General features: G+C 35.4%; 1 protein-coding gene across 1 annotated transcript; it reads left to right on the forward strand.

The window, feature by feature from the left end:
* The first annotated feature begins 10,551 nt into the window (after positions 1–10,551).
* Positions 10,552–13,515, forward strand: LOC135202306 (uncharacterized). Its single transcript, XM_064231642.1, has 3 exons — positions 10,552–10,708; positions 11,554–11,814; positions 12,366–13,515. The coding sequence occupies exons 2-3, from the start codon at positions 11,563–11,565 to the stop codon at positions 12,573–12,575; spliced, it is 462 nt and encodes a 153-aa protein (XP_064087712.1). The 5' UTR covers positions 10,552–10,708; positions 11,554–11,562; the 3' UTR covers positions 12,576–13,515.
* Positions 13,516–23,203: the final 9,688 nt, after the last annotated feature.

Consider the following 23,203-nt stretch of genomic DNA (forward strand, 5'->3'; position numbering starts at 1 on the left):
ATAACTGAACAGTCAAGAAAACAATCAGTCTAAGTTCATTAAAATAGGTGTGAGGTAATCTTAATTAAAGGGCATCACTCCTTCTACAATTTAAAATCTAAGTATTTCCCTGATTCTGATTTATTTGTGGGAAACGGCACTCTATATTTCTACCTAAATAAAACAAAATATAATACTGGTGTTGTAATAAAATGCTCATATAAATTTTAAATACAAAAATTTATTTCTAAATTCAAAATTTATAAGTGACATTCACAATCTCAGGGAAATTGTTATTACTTGAAAATAAAAGTTTAATTAATTCTTGAATTAATTATTAAGCAAAATTAAATCAAAGTTTATCAAGAAAATTAATTAAATTAAATCATAAAGCAATAATTAAATTTGAAATGAAATCTAATTAAGTACAAATTAATTTGTAAGTGTTAGATTCAAACAATTACATAATAGAATATTATTCAAACTAATTAAACAAAATAAAGACAATGCAAAAAACATAATGCAAAATATGAAAACAATTAAAGCATTGACAGTACAAACATTAAGCATATAAAAATGGATATGTCAGAAGAACAAAGCAAAAGTAAAATGTATTGAAAATGATGATTTTATCCAATGGTAAAATAAAACCTCGAAGTGCACTTCAAAACATTTGCAAAAATACCTGAATACGCAGCTGCAGCTTAAAGGCCTGTTACACACTTTTACACTTTCGTAGACGCCTTCACAAAACTAATAGAAATAATACTATGTTCAGATTCCACAAACAACACATACATTAAGACAGTTACTGAGTGACCTTCTCAAAATTAATGTGAGCTGTTAAGTTAATGAAACAACCTTGCAACCGAGCGAGCGCGTGAGAGAGATTTTGAGAGAGAGAGAGAGAGAGAGAGAGATTTGAGAGCAATGCTATACTCTCTAACGCACGCTGCTACATCTCAAAAGCGAATGAATCTTTTATATGCGTAAATATGCGTATCGGGCGAATGGGGGTAGTTGAGCGGTCACGTCCGAGACGAAAACATATTACGTCATCTTTATAGGGATATTGAGCAGAACAAACAAGGCCCCTTGTTCCGTTACAGGCCCGATCGGGACGATAAAAAATTAGCTCAGCTAATCTATTTTCAAGGGGTTGGATAACAGCAAGTTCTGCTTGGACAAAGCAGTCTCTTTCTATGTTAAACATCATTGTAGGGAAGGTTCTCATAGGAATCGATGCGGCATGGGAGGTCCCTATGCAAGTGTTCGCGCCAATAAAGAAATCAGCTTAGCTAAGACATTCTCAAAGTGTGACAACAACCCTCTTCAAAAGGCTTATGAGCTTCCACTCTCTCGGTCTTACGTTATCTTTAAATTTGGGAATCTGAACACAAAAACTTTCATTTCATAACATGATACTCAGGTTCTGAGGTGAGTTAATCATATTAGCACAATCATAATTGCATTACAAAACTTACATTATAAGAAAATATATATATATATATATATATATATATATATATATATATATATATATATATACCGAATCTTGAAAGTTTTTCGAGGCCGACAGTAAAATTTTGATTTAGCAGATTTCGAAATAGAAAAATTACAGGTTTATCAAAATATATCATGAAGCAACTTCCATCTTGAATAATCTGGTATAATGTGACATGAAAATATGAATAATTAGAGGTGAATATGCATCGACATCAGCATAAATGTTACTTGCGATAAATTTATCAGTGTAAAGAAATTTCCCGATAAAAAGACTTAGTTGGAAAGGTTAGGTTAGATTGTCGTAGAAATGAGTCATTTTTAACCAAAAATGCTGGTTGATAAGTTATCAATGACCCCAATTATTGAATATGTTATTCGTGCAGTTCTACCTGTAATTATGCGCAATTATCAATTCATCGCAGTTGCTAAACATACAGGTATTACACATGGAAAATATGATAAATTGGTAACTGTATAATCTTCAAGTATGAAGAATGATTCATTTATCATATTTGCCCAACATGCTGCTACATATTGGAAAATATGATAGATTGATAACAGTATAATTGCCTTAAGTAAAAATAATGATTCATTTATCATATCTGCTCAACATGCTGTTACATATTGGAAAATGTGATAGATTGGTAACTGTATAATTACCTGTAAGTAGGCTTAATCACACTATCACATCCGCCTAACATTCTGGTACACCTGGGCAATATTTTATATATATATATATATATATATATATTATATATATATATATATATATATCAATATTTATGCATAACTACCTGTAATCATGCATGATTAACAGTTTATCAGAACTACCCAATATGCAAATATTTTTCAAATCTTTACATTTGCCAAGCATGTTAATTTACACATCAGTAATTGCACATGATTACCAAATTTACCCAAATTATTCACTTTATCGCATTTTCCCTTACATATCAGCTGGATTTCTGGACACCCATACATGGCCACACCCGGCCCCCCTCCAACTTGATTATTCAGACCTGATACAAGGAAGTTTCGGGCAATAGGTTCACAAAGTAACCTAAAATCCCTTCCGCGAAAAACTATCACTTTCATCCCCTTATGTGTCAGGACAATTGCCCTGCGCATGTTCAGTCCTAACTGCGCACGGGAGCACTTCCTATTCAAACTACTACCACTAAAACTAGCCGTTAGAGAGTAGGGGGAGGATGGGCACTTCCTACTAGTACTACGACAACTGTAACTATCCCTCAGAGAGAGAGAGAGAGAGAGAGAGAGAGAGAGAGAGAGAGAGAGAGAGAGAGGTGGCCACTCCTTTCGTACTAATGCGTCATACTCTCGGAAACCTTCCGAGGATTCGGTAATTGACACGATCTGATTTTTCACGGTTTCCCTCAGTAGATTCTGTATCCTCATTAAAGTGACTTTTCTCTGCCACTCAAAAAAACAAATGCATCATCTGGGGAAAACAAAGCTATTCGTCTGTTTATATGGAGATTTGAAATTGGAAAACACGCTGGTTATCTCAAGAGGTTCATACATCGTCTAAACATTCCCGCTGTTTTTGAAGAGTGGCAATGTTTCAAGGCACTGACAAACTGCAGCTTCTCGGAAAGCCTTTGCATCGTGGGAAATACGACAGTTTTAACTATTATGGTTAGTGCGAGTCACTAGTATTCGTAGAAATATGACGAAACGAACGTAAACGAGTTTAGAGTTCAACGAGTCAAAATTTCCTGCTGCGAAATTCTACGAATGGCCAAGTACTTTTTTTATGGCGTTGCATCACATTCTTCGGAATCAGCCTGCGATCAATTTTCCTTCATTCTTTTGTACTTTGCAACACTGGATTTTTCCAAACCAATTTATGGAAATCCACAATTCGTGCAAGTAAGAGCCCGTGCGTTTCCACATTAACAGTGTCTTATATATTTTTTTTTCCAAGAGCCACCTTATTACATTTTTTCATGGCACAAGTGCGAAGAAAACAAGTCTGGAGGGAGAGAGAGAGAGAGAGAGAGAGAGCTCTATATGAGTCTAGACTAGAGAAATAGAAGCTCCACTAAACCAAAGCTCATAAGCCTAATCATCGTAATCGCAGTGTTATCAAACTTTTATGAAATAATCCATACTGATTACATTCAGTTTAGTCACGGTAAAGTTACAAGAAAAATTGCCGGCGCGGAATTAATGTAATAAGTGATCTTAATCTCTCTTCCTCTCAGACGGTCATGATCTAAAAAAATTTAGCCTCTCTCTCTCTCTCCTTCTCTCCTCCTCTCTCTCTCGCTCTCTCTCTCTCTCTCTCTCTCATCAGTTAATAACCTATTAGTTTCACATCAAACTTTCTCATCACTCTAGCAAGGCCATTACTTGAAAAATATGTATTCTCTCTCTTTAAGTTCATAATCTAATAATTCAACCTCTCTCTCTCTCTCTCTCTCTCTCTCTCTCTCTCTCTCTCTCTCTCTCTCATCAGTTAATAACCTAGGAGGTTCACATCAAACTCTTTCACACGCTAGGAAGGCCACTACTTGAAAAATATGTATTATCTCTCTATACGGTCTATAAATCTAGTCATTCAAACACTCTCTCTCTCTCTCTCTCTCTCTCTCTCTCTCTCTCTCTCTCTCTCTCTCTTAAAACTCTTAAAATTCCCGATGTTTGAAAACATTTCGTCAGCCGTTACCCAACGCGCGCACAAGGGGAACCCCCATTTCTGCAGCAACCTCAAAGAGAGGGGTGGAGGGGGTATAGCCCGAACAGCCCACCTTCCCAAGGAATGCAACTTTCTCCCGGGTTGATCAACTGGCAAATATTTGCGCTCGGTAGTACTCTTGTGAGTCCCCATCCTGGCCCCTGAGTCATTGTATCCTTCTCTCTCTCTCTCTCTCTCTCTCTCTCTCTCTCTCTCTCTCTCTGGTATTGTTGTAGATCGTGTTTATACTTACAATACATATAGCGCATAATTTTAATGGAACCCGCAGAATTGACTGACCTAAGCGTTTACTCTTTATAATTCGCCTCTGGCTCTAGCTCTAGCTCAGTCCTTCAGGTTGTTCACTTCGAGAATATGGAATTTTCTTCCTTCCTCTGCATTTCCTGGCTCACATAACCTGCCCATTTTTAAAAGGCAATTTGTGAACTCGTGCAAGTGCCCGCCACGGGCAAACAGATCCAAGAAACTGACTTTCCAAATGGTCGGAAGGAAAATTCCTCTAATCACATAGCCTTCGGGAGGATATTTCTTCTCATAATATTACTTCCTGATAAAGGAAAGGGTTACGAAGGATGAAAATCATTCGCAAACCTTGTCAGAGAACAAGGTGATCGTCTTTCCAGATGGTGGTTATAGGGTTATATAAGGGTGGAAGCCAACAAGGACAGAGGCTGTGAGAAAATGCGAACTTCCGTAGCGTAGGTTAGTGAGATACGACCTTCAATAAGACTAAAATGACTCAGAAGTCTGAAGTAAACAAAGTACGATTGAATTGAGTGGCCTTTTAAAGATATCATTGCGAATACTGGTTATTTTCTAACCAAATGAATGATCAAAATCTTTTCGGAGACATTTTGGTTTAAAGTTTCGGTCTAGAAAACATGAAAGCAACCAAGTACGCACGTAGATTTGAACCGAAGTCACCGAGACTTCCCGTAAGGCAAAACGAGCGAAGACAATAACCGATGCTGTCTTTAAATAACCGTTATTACAAGCTTGTAGCGCCTTCTTAAAATGAATCCCATGAATATACCAAAAAAGCAACAAATTATAAAGCTTTACTTATACTTTTGTAATATGATTCTTCGAAACTTGCTCAATAATCACCACACATGGCCCTAAGAACGCGAAACTTCTCGTTAGAGCTCTCAATACACCATAAAAACAGTAGCAATTAAATACAAAAGCATAAATGCTCGAGGAAAACACCACTTCGTTGACGGCAAGAAACCGCGTTCCTCGAAATTGGGTAATGAAAGGACGCCAGCAGTTCTGTGACCTCTCCGAGAGGCCGTTTAACCGCTCGCTTGGCAATGTTTGTAAACATTTCGTCAGCCATGAACTCCCAACTGGGCAGCGGCGGTGCTCAGCTTTCTCCCGCCAATATTCTCTACCCCTCACTACTTTCCCGCCAAGCAAGTCTCTCTCTCTCTCTCTCTCTCTCTCTCTCTCTCTCTCTCTCTCTCTCTCTGAGATTAGAGAAGAGTCACTTAAAGCACACAGTTGTATCCCGTTGGGCTTCTTTAGGGTTACGGAGTGAATTGTCTCCGATAGGTTTCGACTGTTATGGGTCGCAGGTTGGTTAAACAAATGCATGCGGCTGGCAACATCGTCCCCAAAGCTTATTGAAATATATATATATATATATATATATATATATATATATATATATATATATATATATATATATATATATTTTATATATATATACACACACACGTATATAAGCTATACAGAAGCGCAGACACAAGAGATCACATGAAGGCCAAGATTTATTATAAAACGTTTCGCACATCAACTTTGTGCATCTTCAGTCTGTTAAAAGAGAAATGCATATTAAAAAAACTAAATATAAGGATTCACAATAGTATTTATGTTAAAATGCAATAAAAATATAAATAGTTAAAAAAAAGAGAAGAAGAAATACTGAGGTGACCTATATGTCTGTGCTCATGTATAGCTATATATATATAATATATATATATATATATATATATATATATATATAATATATATATATGTATAATATATACATATACATACATACATATATATATATATATATATATATATATACAAAATTGCATATATGTATTCAGGCATGATCATGACGTCAATTACACGAGAAACTCACTGAGTCTGAATAAAATTCGTCTTCAATAAACAGAGAACTAACTAATGCTATTGTCATTATGACTAAATCTGAGAATATTTCCTAAAAACCAAAACTAAATTTGAGAATATTTTCCAAAACCAGAACTAAATTGGAGAATATTGTCCAAAAAGAAGCTAAAGTTGAGAATGCTGAGAATATTTCCGAAAAACAAAACTTTGAGAATATATCCGAAAAGCAAATATAAATTTTAGAATATTTCCGAAAAACAAAACTAGATTTGAGAATATAAAAATAATTTAAGAATATTTTCGAAAAAAAAAAATTAAATGAGAATGTTTTCGAGAAAAAAAAATCGATAATATTTCCGAAACATGGAAGTAACTGAGAATACTTAATAAAACTAAATTTGAGAATTTTTTCAAAAATTAAACTAAATATGAGAATACTTTCGAAAAGCATAATAACAGAAAACAAAACCTAATTTGAGAATATTTTCGAAAAAAAGAACTTAATTTGAGAATCCTGTCGAAAAAAATTAAATCAAATTTGATAATAATTTCGATAAGCGAGAATAAATTTCAGAATATTTAAAGAAATGAAAGTTGAGAATATTTTCGGATAACACAACTAAATTTGAGAATAGTTTCGAGTAACAAAAAAATTTGAGAATATTTCTGAAAACTAAACTAAATGAGAATATTTCAGAAAAAACATACTAAATATTAGAATACTTTTGTAAAACATACTAAAATTGAGAATATTTACGAAAATAAAAAAGGATTGAGAATATTCTCGAAAAACAAAACTAAATTTAAGAATATCTTCGAAAGAAAATAACAAAATTTGAGAACATTTTCAAAAAAATTAAAAATATTTCAATAAAAACAAAACTAAATTTGAGAATATTTCCGAGAAGCAGAATCGATTTTGAGAATATATTCGATAACAAAACCAAACCCGAAAACATTTTCGAAAAAAGAATCTCAATGAGAAAATTTGTGGAAAACGGATCTAAATCTGAGAATAATTTCAGAGAATAAAACTCAAATTGAGAATATTTTCTAAAAACAGAACTTAATTTTAGAGTATTTTCTTGGCCTTCGATAAGCGACTAGAGTCTGACAATAATTCTTTGTTGATATGTTCATGTTTTCTAGGTCTTATCAGGATTAGTTTCCCAAAGATAGTGTCTTCCCTAAATCTCTTAATACATTCCAACAATTCCCAGAGTTTAAAAAAAACGTATCTTATAACACAAGCAAGTAAGGACATTAAATTACTTTTTTATTTACGAAAAAAAAAAAATATTGTAATAAGGAATGCATTTAACCGCAATCCTTTAGTTATTCAAAAGGACATAATAATGCAGTTCTGTGAACTCGTAACCTAGTCCATCTGGCTAGGCAATGTTTCCAAACATTTCGTCAGCCATGACCACGCCCGGGGCGATGTGGTCAGCTTTCTCCCACCCAATATTCTCTCTCTCTCTGTGTAGAAATGAAAAGCACAACTTATCAATACCTTTTTTTTTCATCATGTTATCTTGTGTATCTATTCTGTGTATGTTATTGTCTATTCTTTGTATATTCCGTGTGTATGTCCTTGAGCTGATAATAAAAACAATTATTATTACTATAATTATGACCTAAAAATTTACATTGATCGCAGTCATGCACTCTCTCTCTCTCTCTCTCTCTCTCTCTCTCCTCTCTCTCTCTCTCTCTCTAGCAATAAAAAGCAGAAATAATCAATAATACCTTTCATAACACCTACAAATTTGCATTGTCTCCAAAGTCTTTTACCCTCTTCTCTCTCACTCTATCGCTTTTATTTTAATAACATTTGCAATCAACTTTCAAACACCATCTATTTATAAGTAAGCTTAATTACTACAAGTGTTATACTTTTCACGTGGACTTCAAATCGCAGGCATTTTTTCACTCTTGCTTAAGATCGTAAAGGTAAATATAACCGATTTTTTTTTAGTAACAGCTGTGTACACATCCAGCTATACATTATGATATATAATTATAATAACAAAATCCACGTAAGAAAAGGAATGAAAAACGGGACTTGGAACAAGCAATTTCGTATTATATTTAACATTTTCAAGTTCACCCTTTCCAGTGTAAACTTGAAAATGTAGAATATACTACGAAAGAACTTGTTTCAAGTACCGTTTTTCATTCTCCTTCTTTACGTGGATTTTATGATATTCTCAAGCACGTGGACCCTCGTGCTACATTGAATAATACTGGGTGTCCATAAAGTCCCAATACCATACAACAAGTTATTGCTCAGAATGTTACTAGGACTTTATGGACACCTTGTATTTATAAGAATGGAATTTTTGTCCATGCAGAGCGGTTAAACTCTACGGGTTATTCACTTCATATTTCCTATCCATATTTATTATGAGCAAAGTAAAAAAAATATTTAAATTTCTTTTGAACTTCCTCGGGGTTTCAGGGTACGTTTAATTTCATTAAAGATATGAAAATATTCTTAAATATCAGATTCTCATTTTAGCCAAATAATTAGTTGGAGATAAAGAATAAGAGATATGTTTGAGAAGCGATTATCTTCGAATATCTCACGGTAAACTAATGTTTAAAATAACATTTCACGAATAAGTATATCTATGCCTGGAAAGCTTTATATCCCAGTTACAACACCGTAAGAGTTCGTTATAACTTTACTATGGTAAAAAAAAGTAAAAAATATGGATGAATAATTTACAAGGACGGTTGAAATATCCTATAAATATTTTGAAGCTTTAAACCGAGTTTTTTTTTATTTGCCGATGACCACTAACATTATGAAGTTAGATATTTCATTAATAAAATCTGGATGAATAATTTACAAGGACGGTTGAAATATCCTATAAATATTTTGAAGCTTTAAACCGGTTTTTTTTTATTTGCCGATGACCACTAACATTATGACGCTAGATATTTCATTAATAAATCTATGAAATATAACTCTTAAGAAAATCTTGAGATTTAACAAGACGTGGAATAATTAACACAATAACTTACAAGTTCCCTATTGCGTGTGCCTGCTTATACAAATATGAGAGAGAGACGTAGAGAGAGAAGAGGAGATAGAGAGAGAGAGAGAGAGAGAGAGAGAGAGAGAGAGATTTAACTGCTCGAATGGAATATCAAACAGAAAACAGATGATTAGAAAAACGGTGAAAATAAATGAGATATACATAAATATATATATATATATATATATATATATATATATATATATATATATATATATATATATATATATATATATATATATATATATATATATATATATATATATATATATATATATATATACTATATATATATATATATATATATATATATATTAAATTACTACAGAATGAAAAGGAGAAAAGGTAAGCGAAGAATGGAAAAATAGAATTAATAAAAATAATAGTTTATGAATATAAATGGGGAATGGGACACATTAACAGATCTAAAGCGATCAAAATGAACGGAAAGCAGAGAGATCTGAGGAAATAATTCATTAGAGTACATACGCCTCAGGCGTAAACCGTCTGACAGAAAAGGCTGACGCAACACAGCATCCTTCGGCGTAAGATCACCCGCCGCGGGATGTTTTGAAACATCCAACAGAGGGTAGGGGTGGGGGGGATGAGGGGGAGAGTGGAGAGGTATGCGGGTGGGGGTGGAATTTAACGGTGAAATATTGGTGTAGTGGTTGGGTAGGGGGAGAGGCAGGGCTCGTCTCAAATGGCGGGGCGCGTGTCCTGACCTCGGGACGATAACAATAAGCAAAACATTCCAAGCGATGCGTTACTCTACTACGCGTCTTCGAGTTTGCGTATTGACCTTAGTTTTGGAGCGACGGCTACGTCACCAATCGGACGATGGAGAGACCCAATGAGATGGCGGCTCTTCCATCACACCCCTGGACAACGGGCCGTGACTGGCTGATCAAACACCGCCCATTCACAGGCCGGGGGCTGACGTAATGCTCCTCGCATGCGTATCAACACAACCGGTGTTGCCACAATTTGAAATTAACCTTTCATTTTTCTGGTTTTCGCTTAACGAATGCATTTGAATAAAAGAAGAGAGTACTGCGCAGAAGTGGGGCCGCTACTCATCTTCAACGCCTTTTAACCGAGAGAAAACTCGGTGCTGGAAGCGGGCAAAAAAGAGAATTGTTGTGCGGCGCAAGAGAACAGCCGAGTTTCGTCATGTTTTGACCGCGCCGCTATATAAGCCAGCAAAGCGATTCAACTTGCAACAGTCAATCACACTCAGCCAGTGAAGTAACACGTCTCTGAGCTTACTCGTTCTAACCGCACAAGGTTTATATTATCTATACCTGTCTTTTGGTATATTGCCGTTGAACAAAAGGTTAGTAGTGCTGTAGTATCGGAAGTTTACGGTGCTTTGACTTTTTAAAAACAAATGTAGTGAGAATTCCTGCTGTTTAAGCACTTGGAAGCCGGCTTGCATTTCTGGAGGAAAATTCAAGTTTTCCTTTTTGTTATTGTCATCGACGTCATTGCCTTCTTTATATTTTTTAAATGTTAAATCGATGTTTTCGTTGAGAGTGGCAGTGGAAAATTCCGTTTCCTTCAGATCGCTGTCTTGACGTTGTGCGGGAATTGAGGTCAAGTTTTATATGGTCTAGGATTTGTGTGAAAACATCTGTGACATAAACAAGAAAAATAAGCAGTACTTTTATAAAGGTTCTTATTTCATCTTTTCTCCAAGACTTAAATTTCGAACAATAAAGTGAACAAAAATAGAGATTACGAGATGGCGTACGATTATTTTAAACTTTACATAAAACAAACAGTACATAACGTGACCTTAAACTTTAGACAACAAACAGTGCAAAATGGCGTGCAAACAAAACAATTCTTTAATGAAAGAAAAAAAAATAAAAGATAAACATTACAAGATGGCGTACAAAAAAAAAACCTCGTTACTTTAAACTGACGGTTCAACTCTGTTCAGCGCTCGAGCAAAATAATGTGATTTTAAACTTTAGTTATTGTTACATCTATTTCACAATTTTTATCATATCTTTTTGCACAGTTTTTATATCTTTATTTCAGTTTTGTTGTGGTATTTAATTGCACAGTCTTTGTTCAATCTTAACTGCACAGTTAAGATTAAAACCATGCTAGGCCTACCAATGCATCACAATGTCAAACATAGGTCTAACGAAATTCTTGGTTTCTCTCCTCCAGAATTCCATCATGAAGCAACCGTACGGCCAAGTCCCACTCTACATGCTGCAGCCCAGAGCAGTCATCAGCTTCGCAACACAGACGCTAGAATATGCCTCCCAAGTACTCGGATACCGAGACTCAAGTACCAACTCGAACTCAAACTCGAACTCGGGTTGCGAGAGAGTCAAAGATGAGCAGACCGGCCTCGATGTCTACACACTCGATGAGGTGTCCCAGCACGACAGCTACAACGATTGCTGGATTATCCTCTACGATAAGGTGAGTTGATCACGTTAGGATGAATTCGTATAAGCAAGGTTTATTTATTTGTTTATACTTATATATAATAGTAATAATAATAACAACAACAACAACAACAACTTCTAGAAAAGTCAAAATTTACTTATTAAAATCTAGCTGAAAATTTCTTAACGATAATTCTTTCCCTTGGCACACGTCTTCACCAATTATATATATATATATATATTATATATATATATATATATATATATATATATATATATATATATATATATATATATATATATATACACACACACAAACATATACAGTGAGACTGGAATGTTGTTAAGAAATTGTCAGCTAGATTTTAACAAGTAAATTTTGACTTTCCTAGGAAGTGGTTATTATTATTATTATTATTATTATTATTATTATTATTATTATTATTATTATTATTATTATTATTATTATGCATAAAGAAAACCCATTAAATTAATATCTAACAATATTTTGATATAAAAACTCACTCAAGTCCAAAATTATACCTTGACGAAATGACTAACGATTGGTCCTCTTCCCTCACACAGGTGTTCGACGTCACTCAGTTCATGCTGGACCATCCTGGAGGCGAAGATGTCATCATGGAACACGCCGGCCGGGATGCCACCATCGCCTTCCGGGGCGTTGGCCACTCCGTCCCCGCCCTCCAGGCTCTCGACGAGTACCTGGTGGGCATCCTGCAGAATGGCGAGAGATTGTACACAGGCGACGGCCCCTGCCAATGGAGCACCCTCTGAGGGGGGGAAGGAGATTGTCTCTCTGAAGGTTCTCGACATCGTCAGGTGACTCCCGCGCTAGGATTCTCATCTATGAATCTTATTGGAACCTCCCTGCCTCTTCTGTGGGTACCTCCGATGGAGGGGAGGAGAGAATTTGAAAACCTTCAAGCCTTCGTCCTTCGTACGCTCTCTCTAGTCAAGTCGTCCCAATGGTAACTCGTCAATGACAACACGTAACCGTTTCCCCCCCGTGGGGAACGGTCTCCTTAACTGTTCGCTTTCTTCGGGAACTGCTACTCGCTGGAGAAGGGTGACCGCTGAAGACACTTCTGGATTATATGCGCGTCCGTCATGGTGGACCGTCGGATTGTTCGTCTCAGTGTGGGATCCTTCTCGTCATCTCGTTACGCGAATCACCTCATTGTTAATCCCATTCATTTCACTGCGGATCTGCAGCCATCAAGGGCGCTTCCGCCGAGTCATCTTCATCATCATTTGATGTATTGTAAAATATTTATGTTCATATTCACCTCATGATTAGATCACGTTCATCCTCACTTTCCTCGCTGAAATGTGTATATTATTACATTCCAAGTCTCCTGTGTTCATTGATATTTTATCAGCGAATTTATATTATTTTGTTTTACCATTTTGATACGCGTCTTATATCTATATAGGCATATCAAAGCTTTATAAATACTAGTGTTAATGATCGGTTCCATAACTCAGCTGGAAAGCTTCCAGGAAAGTAACTGGAAGCCAGCAGCGAGTGAGAGGTACCTCGCTTCAGATTATTCCAGTACCTGAAGAATGCAGTCAAGTACTCCCTTGTTTTCTATGTATTATATAAAAGGGCTCCTTTTGTCTAAGTGAACGGCCTGTCCGCTCTTAAAATGACCAGTAAGAGATTTTACTGTACAGAGATATTTTTACATGAAATATAATATTTATGGATATATTTTGTGTTTCATTACTCAAACCAAACGGGGGCAAACGAACTTCCTGAAATGAAGTACGTGATCTGGTAGGGTGAATTAATTTAGTACAAGAACAAACTCAGTATCTCCCGTTCCTATGCAAATATATATGATTCTCTCTCTCTCTCTCTCTCTCTCTCTCTCTCTCTCTCTCAAGAAGTAATGATCAAGACAACTTTGGAATGAACTTATACAGAAGACATCCAAACAATGAAAAATTTCCATATCAAGAACTTCAAACTTTATTGAAAATGCGTCACCACAACGAAACTGGAATAGATAACCAGCTCTCGCTTCTGCTCATTCCAGAAGTCTGCTGCTTGAAATTTGCTTTTACCTTTTTTTTTTTATCAACCATTACTTTCTTGCTTCGCATCACATGAACAGTTCTCTTACGTAAAAAAAAAATGTGATGCATGATCAACAAATAACGTGAGTAACTATTATCGTTATTCACATAGAACTTGTCAATTTAAGCTACTGTAGAGTGGAGTGCGACGCATAACGAAAAATGCTAAATGAAAATAACAAAAGAATAAAGATAAGCGAATGAAAAAAAAAAATTTTTAACAAGAAAAACCTGTAATTTTGTCAAAAATCTAAAGCACAAAAACTAGACGATTCGAAGGAGAATCACATAATAACTTGAACTTGCAAACATCAACATTCACGACACCCATCACGAAGATTTTTCTGAACTGAAGTGAATGGGAATACTTTAGCACTAATTCATATTGCTCCAAGTCGCTGGCATAAACGCTGTAGTCAGAGTTCCGCTGAAATGAAGTAGACTATACTCGGTTTTTTTTCATCTGTCCATCCGCCTGTGGTGTTTTTATATGGTAACACTGCGTCCCGGGCTTTAGATAGTTAAGCTATGTGTAAGTTTCAGGTAATTAAAAGGATATGGATATCTGGGTGTACATTTGCAACTGAAAAGTGTTTTAATAATTTACTCTATGCGAATTACACCGTTAATATTCGAAATAGGATATTATTATAATCGTTGAATGTAAGCTGAATGTAACTATCTAAAGCCCGGGACACAGTGTTACCATACAAAAACACCATAGGCGGATGGACATGGAAAAAAACAGAGTATAGCTGTATGGTTTTGAGGCTAATAGATGAGCAAAGCCATATTGCTACGCAAATAAATAGTTCTCTGTATTGAGGTTTTCAGTTCCTAGCAATTTTTAACCTTGATTGTGACCTGTACCATCCTGTAATTACCAGGAACTTAATTTATCCAATTTTTAACCTTTGTTGTGACTAATAAAATCCTCTTAACTACCACGAACTCAAATTCGTCCATAATTCATCCAATTTTTTTATCTTGGTTGTGCTAATAAAATCCTCTAATTACCAGGAACTTATTTCATCTATTTTATAACCTTGCTTGAGAATAATAAAATCCTCTAACTACCAGGAACTTGATTCTTCTCATTTTTAACCTTGATTGTGACTAATAAAATCCTATAATTACCAGGAACTAAACTTATCCCATTTTAACCCTGGTTGTGACTAATATAATCCTCTAATTACTTAACTTATCCAATTTTCAACGTTGGTTGAGGCTAATAAAATCCTCCAACACCTTGGTTGAGACCAATACCATTCTCTTATTACCAGGAACTTAATTCAATGCCTGGATCAGCAGGGGTATGAGCATCCCCACCCGTAACGTTATGAGAATTCGCCTTGCGTCTCACAAGAAAATCTCACAAAAATATGAACTCCGATGATCGCAAAACAAGTAATAATTACTAACAGCTTGTAAATCGAGTAGCACCCACTACTTTAGAAGGACATTGCTGCTCAGAATAAGCTCTTAGAAGATGAATAAGCAGTTATCACTGATAGTTTGTATGAGTGGCTCATTTGGAAAAAAAATAATCACCATTTCCTCAAATTCTGTCTAGACGCTAAATTTCCTGCGAGAATCCCAACACTCAGACACTTAACAATATACACATAAATTACAATTAAATTTGGTTATAATTTTTGTCCACGGTATAGTGAATACGATATTAAGTGATAACTGACTTACTTCATACACACACATAAATAAAGTTAGAAGCCACGAAGGAAAGTGAAACAATGGAGTGCTGCGAGATCTTTCGACTCAAGGGTCCTTAGCTAAGTAAAGCACCTTAGAGTCGAAAGATTTCGCAGTGCTCCATTGTTTCACTTTACTTCGTGGTTTCTAACTTTATTTATATATTCATCACGTTCCAAATTTTAGTTATTCAGTTACACACACACACACACACACACACACACACATATATATATATATATATATATATATATATATATATATATATATATATGTGTGTGTGTGTGTGTGTGTGTGTGTGTGTATGACTGCGAAATATTTTGTTAAAATAGAGATTCCATCTAATAAAAGGAGCCCATAAAAATGCCTAAAGATAGAAAGTTTATGCTATATTTCAGGGAACAAGTGTCTCCCTCTACAAGGAAGTATATGGATACTTGCCTGTAGAGGGAGACAGTTTTTTAAAACTTTCTTTCTACCTTTCATTTTATAGATATATATATATCTATATAATGAAAGGTAGATCGAAAGTTTTAAAAAAAACTGTCTCCTTCTACAGGCAAGTATCCATATACTTCCTTGAAGAGGGAGACACTTGTTCTCTGAAATATAGCATAAACTTTCTATCTTTAGGCATTTTTATGGGCTCCTTTTATTAGATGGAATTCTATTTTAACAAAATATGTCGCAGTCATATATATATATATATATATATATATATATATATATATATATATATATATATAGATATAGATATATATATATATATATATATATATATATATATACATATATATATATATATATATATTATAATAGTGTGTTATAGTCGTGTGTGTGTGGGTGTGTGTGTGTGTGTGTGTATAACTGAATCACGAAAATTTGGAACGTGATGAATATATAGATAAAGTTAGAAGCCACGAAGGAAAGTGAAACAATGCAGCACTGCGAAATCTTTCGACTCTAGGGTGCTTTACTTAGCTAAGGACCCTTGAGTCGAAAGATCTCGCAGCACTCCATTGTTTCACTTTCCTTCGTGGCTTCTAACTTTATTTATGTATAGATAGATATAGAAATATATATTTACAGATCTTCATGCATGTGTCTGCAGTGAATTGCACTTGAGATGGGGAATGCACACTTGCTAGAAACCCAAAAGAACTGGACAAAACCGGTAGGTTAACACCTGGCATCACTCCTACACAACTCTAATTAGGCTTAAAAGCTTAAAATTCTGCCGCTTCAAGCAACAAAAAATTGTCATACAGAACTTTCCCAGCACTGTAACGTTCAAATTCTAATATTCATTTATTATTTTTTTCACAGCCTCTCCTAGACTAAAAAGGCTAACTTGGTATATAATTTTTTTAGTGCAGAAATTGTCTTAAGAATTTTGCTCAGTGCCAAGTCACACTGGCACCGAAAATGCCTTAATTCAAAGTCCAGATAGGAGGTGAATACAGAGTAGAAAGAAAAATTTGAATTCAATAACAATCAACACTTCGATTTATCAGGATCTTAGCATTAGTATACACTTTAGGAACAAGATTATTTTAACCTTCATAACAGCTGAGCTGCCAACCTCAGACACCTGGGTAAGTCCTTTTGGAATGCAGATGTGACGGTCCATGTAACCGATTTGCTCAAGTAATAGCTGTTTTTCTTCATAACACCCAAGTATTCATTTGGCTGATAACTTTAAATTGGATGTATATAGCATACCTTCAAACTTCGATCAGGCAATACGATTAAATTCGAGGCACTGGGTGTCCTAGACTAAGTTTCCGTAGCAACTGCTATTGTATTAACCAGATAACACATTTCTAGAAAACTCTTAAAATTGTGTACCTATTTCTGGAAATGTGTAACGCCAGAAAGAGTATCCTTTGTTTCTAGATCAGCTATGACCCAGAAAGGGTGCTCATTGTGTCTAGACTAATTATAACCCAGATAGGATGCCCCTTGTTACTGGAACGACTCCAACTCCTAAAAAGTAGTTGTTGCATATTCCATCTTGAAGTAGCAACATCGAGCAAAACCGAAAACCAGTTTGATGTTTGCATTGAAAAAATAAATTAATAAAATAACGATGATGATTCCAGAAGTCACCGTCCACCTTCAGCACCCTACCACGGATACGGTTAGTCATTAGACCCAGGGTCCTGATTAGACCCATGCTATCAAAAGGTCGGCATAATCTAGTCCGGCCATCTAAGGCTAAGACATTTGGGTACGTGGATGTTGCAGCATTCCCGCGAAGTCAGTGCATTAAAATGGATATCAATTTGTTTGTTAATGCAACTGTTAAGAGTGCCTTCGTACTAAAGGACAGCTGAAGGTAACAGAGCAAAAGAGAATAAAAATGGATCATCTTGAAGCACAAACTTCGTCAAGGTGTTCCGGACTAGTTTCGCGAATGTGCAGTTTCTCCTTCTCACCTTTTTTTTCTTTTCCTGCAACGACTGAATCTATATCCATAGACTTCTTCTTGTATTCCATAACCCCCAGCAACCGTGTGCTTGAGAAGTTGCTTTCGGATTATTAAAAATCCACATCCAGTGTCACTTTCAAGATTCTATATATAAGAACACCCGGTTTGGTGCTCTATCGGTGACTTTACGGAAAGCTTACGAAACCAGCCCCTTGCACTGGAGGGAAGAACTGCATAAATTGTCTTCCGAGTTCCGACTCAGTTTACAGGGAGCGCTTAGTCAGACTTAAACTCGTTTTCTTTTCATGAGAGGACAAGCTGCTCACAATCACTGGACGCTTCCACTCGTATACGAGATTTTGTTAATTAGCTAAACGGTCCAATTTTCGCTTCCTGTCCGTCATCTTTATTCGGCAATTTATTTCCAGAGTGGTCTACAATTGTCACTAACTTCAAGATTCTATATTGATGGCGTTTACTCAACTAGAATAGAAATCGTGAATCGGATGCAACGATGCTTCCTGGAGTTATGTCCGATTTTACAAATTTCTCGAGGCATAGGAAAAGTACCAGAGTTCCACAAGGACACGAATTCCTTTAATGAAAGAAAATCGGAAATAAAATCAAATTATATTATTTACTTATTTATCTATCTTATTTATTTATTTATTTATTTACTTATTTATCTATCTATCTATCTCTCTATATAATTATCTATTTATTAATTTATTTTGTGACCAGTACATTAGACACGATCGTATTTGTAGCAGGTTATAACTTAATAAGGGCCTACGTAATTGAGATTAAACGGGTTCAAATCATACAGCAAATCAACCAAACGCTCAGAATATGCTTTTATGCTCTGTTTACATTATCTATCCCACTGTTTTTGAAGAGAAGACTCGTAAAAAAAAACTTTTGAAGGCTTGAATCTATTAACCGCCATCTCTGGTAGAGGAGAGAAGCCGCTCTTCACACATTAGTGGGTTTTTTTTTCTTGTTTTCATCCAGACGACTTCAAGAGGTCCTGTTAAAATATCGGAAATCTACTTTCGTTCAGGATTCGTGCTCACTCTCTTGCCGGAGGAACCAGAAATGTCACTAACATTAATGTTGATTGTGTCAGGAATGTGCCGTCTTCCTGATTTTTGGCAAATAATTGGCCTTGTGCCAGCACGGGCTCTAGTTACTAGGAAAACGGAACCTCCATTTTACAGTTGATGTAAACTGAGGAGGTCTTATGCCAACAAGGATTCCTGTAACAGCCTGTAGGACAAGGAAGGATCCATAATTCTACTGATAGCACTAATGTCGTTCAAACTGAGCTGGTTTTACACCAGATATAATCTTGTTCCTTGAGTTACTTGATGATAAATGGAGAAACAGATTACGTGTGAAACATAAGTATATATGTTCTATGATATATATATATATATATGTATATATATATATATATATATATAATATATATATATATATATACAGTTTTAATGTATAGAAGCACGGAGCATGTGCTTTCGCCAAAAGCCTAACGTGCAGATCTTGTGACAGCGCCAGGCTTACTCAGCTAATAAGGTGTCTATTAAAATTGTTACAAAATCATTATAAAAATAGAATAAGCAAGTTTAGCTGGCAATGTTCGGGTATTTCATATAAGGAGCTTTAACTACCGAGAAACAGTGAGAGGTAAAATATCCGATCTTGTCTTTTATGACACGAGTGAGATGTAACGGTAAAAGACATGACCGAGATGTAATGGTAGTACTTCTACGAGACGATTATTATTAGCAGGTGGGTCCCATCGTATTTCCTGTCAAACTATGATAGAGTGGAAGACATAATCGTATTTATCCATAGGGATTTTCACTACAGGCATGATCCACTGATCTTTCCACTCAGGAATTCTGGTGAGGGAGACTTGACCGTATTTCCATCGATAAATTATCAACAGAACGGGGATCCAAACATTTTTACCAGAGAATTGTTTTGAGGGGCAAGATCCAACATATTCCCACAAGAGAATAATAGGTATAATGAGGTGTAGGGTCTAATTTTCTCAAAACCAATGAATCGTTATTTCCATCAAAGAACATGGGAGGAAGATCCAAAAGTATTTCCACTAGCGAATTATTAAGAGGGGGAACGATTCAAAAATATTTCCAACCATCAGTTATAAAGAAAGGTCCCAATGTATTTCCACTAGTGAATTATTAAGAGGGGGATAATTCAAACATATTTCCACCTATTAGTTTTCAAGAAAGGTCGCAATGTATTTCCACTGGTGAATTGTTATAAGTGGGACAATTCAAACCTTTCGGCACGTTAGTTATCAAGAAAGGTCTCAATGTATTTCCACTAGTGAATTAAGAGGGGGATAATTCAACCATATTTCCACCTATTAGTTGCCAAGAAAGGTCTCAATGTATTTCCACCAGTGAATTAAGAGGGGGATAATTCAAACATATTTCCACCCATTAGTTGCCAAGAAAGGTCCAAATGTATTTCCGCTAGTGAATTATTATCAGGAGGAAGATCAAAATCTATTTAAACCCAGGAAATACTACAGGGAAAGTCCAAATGTATTTAAATCAGTAAATCATTAAGAGGAGGCCGGCCCAAACGTTTTCCCATGAATGAATTATCAAAGATCCAAACATATTTCCACCAGTAAATTATTAGGGAGAAGGTCCAAATGTAGTTCCACCAGTCAATTATTATGTGGACTGCGGTCTAAATATATTTCCACTCGTGAATTGTAAAGTGGAGGAAGGTCCAAATGTATTATTTTCAGGTCTGTTGATAACTATGCAGATTTGGAGGCAAACTTATTGGCACCAGTTAAGCTTTATATCTTGTACTGTGACCATAAGAAAGACAATCATTTCCTATTTCAAATTTTCTTTCTCTGAATTCTTAAATATCTTAGAATTATACATATGCTTTGCTCTAACAGAAAACAGCAACCCTATTGTATTCTTTTATTTTACCAGATCATTTCAGATCATGCTCATAGCACTGACAAAGAGAAAACGAGCAAGTTCTTACTGAGACACTGTGACTTCCTTGCATGCAGCCCTATAAATAAACATTGAGATCATACGGGTTTATAACTTAATGCAAATTAAATCATAAACCGAGTCTTAGTAGAAGTTGATTCTGAAGGTTACAGAGTTTATGATGGTCAAGAGTGACGGAGATAGAATGAAGAGAGAGAAAAAATCACATAAAAGAAGAATGCCAAATGAAAAGTGAGAAATGGTCAGACAGAAAAAGTCTTAAACCAGACGAAAGGAGGAAGATCAGACCAAAGAAACAAAAGACGATTCGAAAAGACTCAAGAAGACCAGTTGAAAGGAAGAGGCAGACCAGATAAAGTCTGAGAGAAGATAGAAATGAAGCAAGATAGACGTCGGGATGAAGAGCGGGAAGAAGAACGGACGAACAGACAGAGGCAGAGGACCACAGGAGGGAAGAGAACTAGCAAAACGAATTAAAAGAAGACCACGGGGATAAGGAGACGACTAAAGCAAATGAAACCCCAAAAGACCGAGAAGATAGAAGACATCTGGGACCACGATGACCAGACAATGCTGCAATGTCCATTATATAAGAAGAGGGTAGTTGGAGGGAGGGAGGGAGGGAGGGTGCTAGGGAGTGAGGGAATGAGAGAGGGAGAGAGGGAGGGAAGAAGGTTGAAGGGGCTTAGGAGAAAAGTACCCATGCAGTGGCCAAACCTGTCTGCAAGGTCACTTTGCAACTACTTTGCAACCATGGCAACAAGGATTGGAAGAGAGAGAATTAATTTACAGTTGGGTTTCGGCGGAAAGAACGAGTTTCCCATACAGCAGGCAGCGGCGATGCCCCGTCAGCATCAGTTTGACTGTATCTATGGGCATGCAAGGGGAGGGGGGTTGGAAATTTTTATTCAGTCATTGATTTATTTGTCTATATTTAGGGTATTAATTGTTCGCTGGTCATTTGCTTGTTTTATTTTCTATCACTAGAAAACAGAGCAGGAATTATATATATATATATATATATATATATATATATATATATATAGTATATATATATAAATATATATATATATATGTATGTATGTATGTATATGTATACTTATATATTTATAGAATATATGTATATTTAATATGTATGATTATATTTTATTAATATATAAGTAACTGCATATATATACATATATATATTATATATACATTATATAATACATATATATATATTATATATATATATATATATATATATATATACATATATATATATATATATATATTATCATAAAGCATATATGAATAAACAAATATATATATATGTGTGATTGTTTTAGTTTCCTTAATTATCAAAAGAAAAATACATACTTCAATTCTTCAATGAGCAGCCTGATGTGCCGGGCGACCTTATATATCCCTAACCTGCCCGTGCAAAATAAAAAAAAATCGTGAAAGAGAAAGGGGGATGCCTAACTAACGGTAAATTATCTGGAGTCACAATCAGCATGGGTCACTGACATCAGAATTCGTCGCTAAGGACCCCATCCTGTGCAACAGACTATACGTATATACTGTAGGACTCCTCCTTGGAAGAGAGAGAGAGAGAGAGAGAGAGAGAGAGAGAGAGAGAGAGAGAGAGAGGAGTAGACGCCCCCTGAGCAAGAAGAATCCAAAATGAGTAATTTAATATCTTTTGTCAATTAGGCTTGAGATCCGATTTGCACCGCATTTTTCATTATATATTCAATTTGACAAATACCACTTTTTTTACATGAATCCCCATTTGGCGTTTTAATAGCCAATTTGAGTACAGAAGAAGTCAGTAATGAGAAGAACAGAGAAACTTCTATACAAAATAAACGCGGCTGAAATAGCCATTACTTTAAGAAAAAAAACATGAAATAATAATGATTAATAATAATAATAATAATAAGTATCAGTTTCACCTTCATCAAGGTTACTCAAGAACTTCAGGTAATCAAGGAATTATAGTTGCTTCCTTTGCTTCGCCAATAAGCAATATTAACAGAGCATGAACTGGGATGATGATGATGATGATGATGATGATGATTATTATCATTATCATTATTGTTGTTATTGTTGTTGTTGTTCTGGTCTAGGTCATATACGGAAACATAAAAGGCAGATTCAATACAGTGCAAGAATTCAAA

Source organism: Macrobrachium nipponense, chromosome 30 (assembly GCF_015104395.2).
Source record: "Macrobrachium nipponense isolate FS-2020 chromosome 30, ASM1510439v2, whole genome shotgun sequence".
NCBI classification, from domain to species: Eukaryota; Metazoa; Arthropoda; class Malacostraca; order Decapoda; family Palaemonidae; genus Macrobrachium; species Macrobrachium nipponense.

Bases quoted from the DNA above. Each gene is read 5' to 3' on its own strand.
- LOC135202306 (XM_064231642.1), top strand. From the start codon at position 11,563: ATGAAGCAACCGTACGGCCAAGTCCCACTCTACATGCTGCAGCCCAGA. The intron at 11,815-12,365 runs GTGAGTTGATCA...TCCCTCACACAG, and splicing joins GGATTATCCTCTACGATAAG to GTGTTCGACGTCACTCAGTT.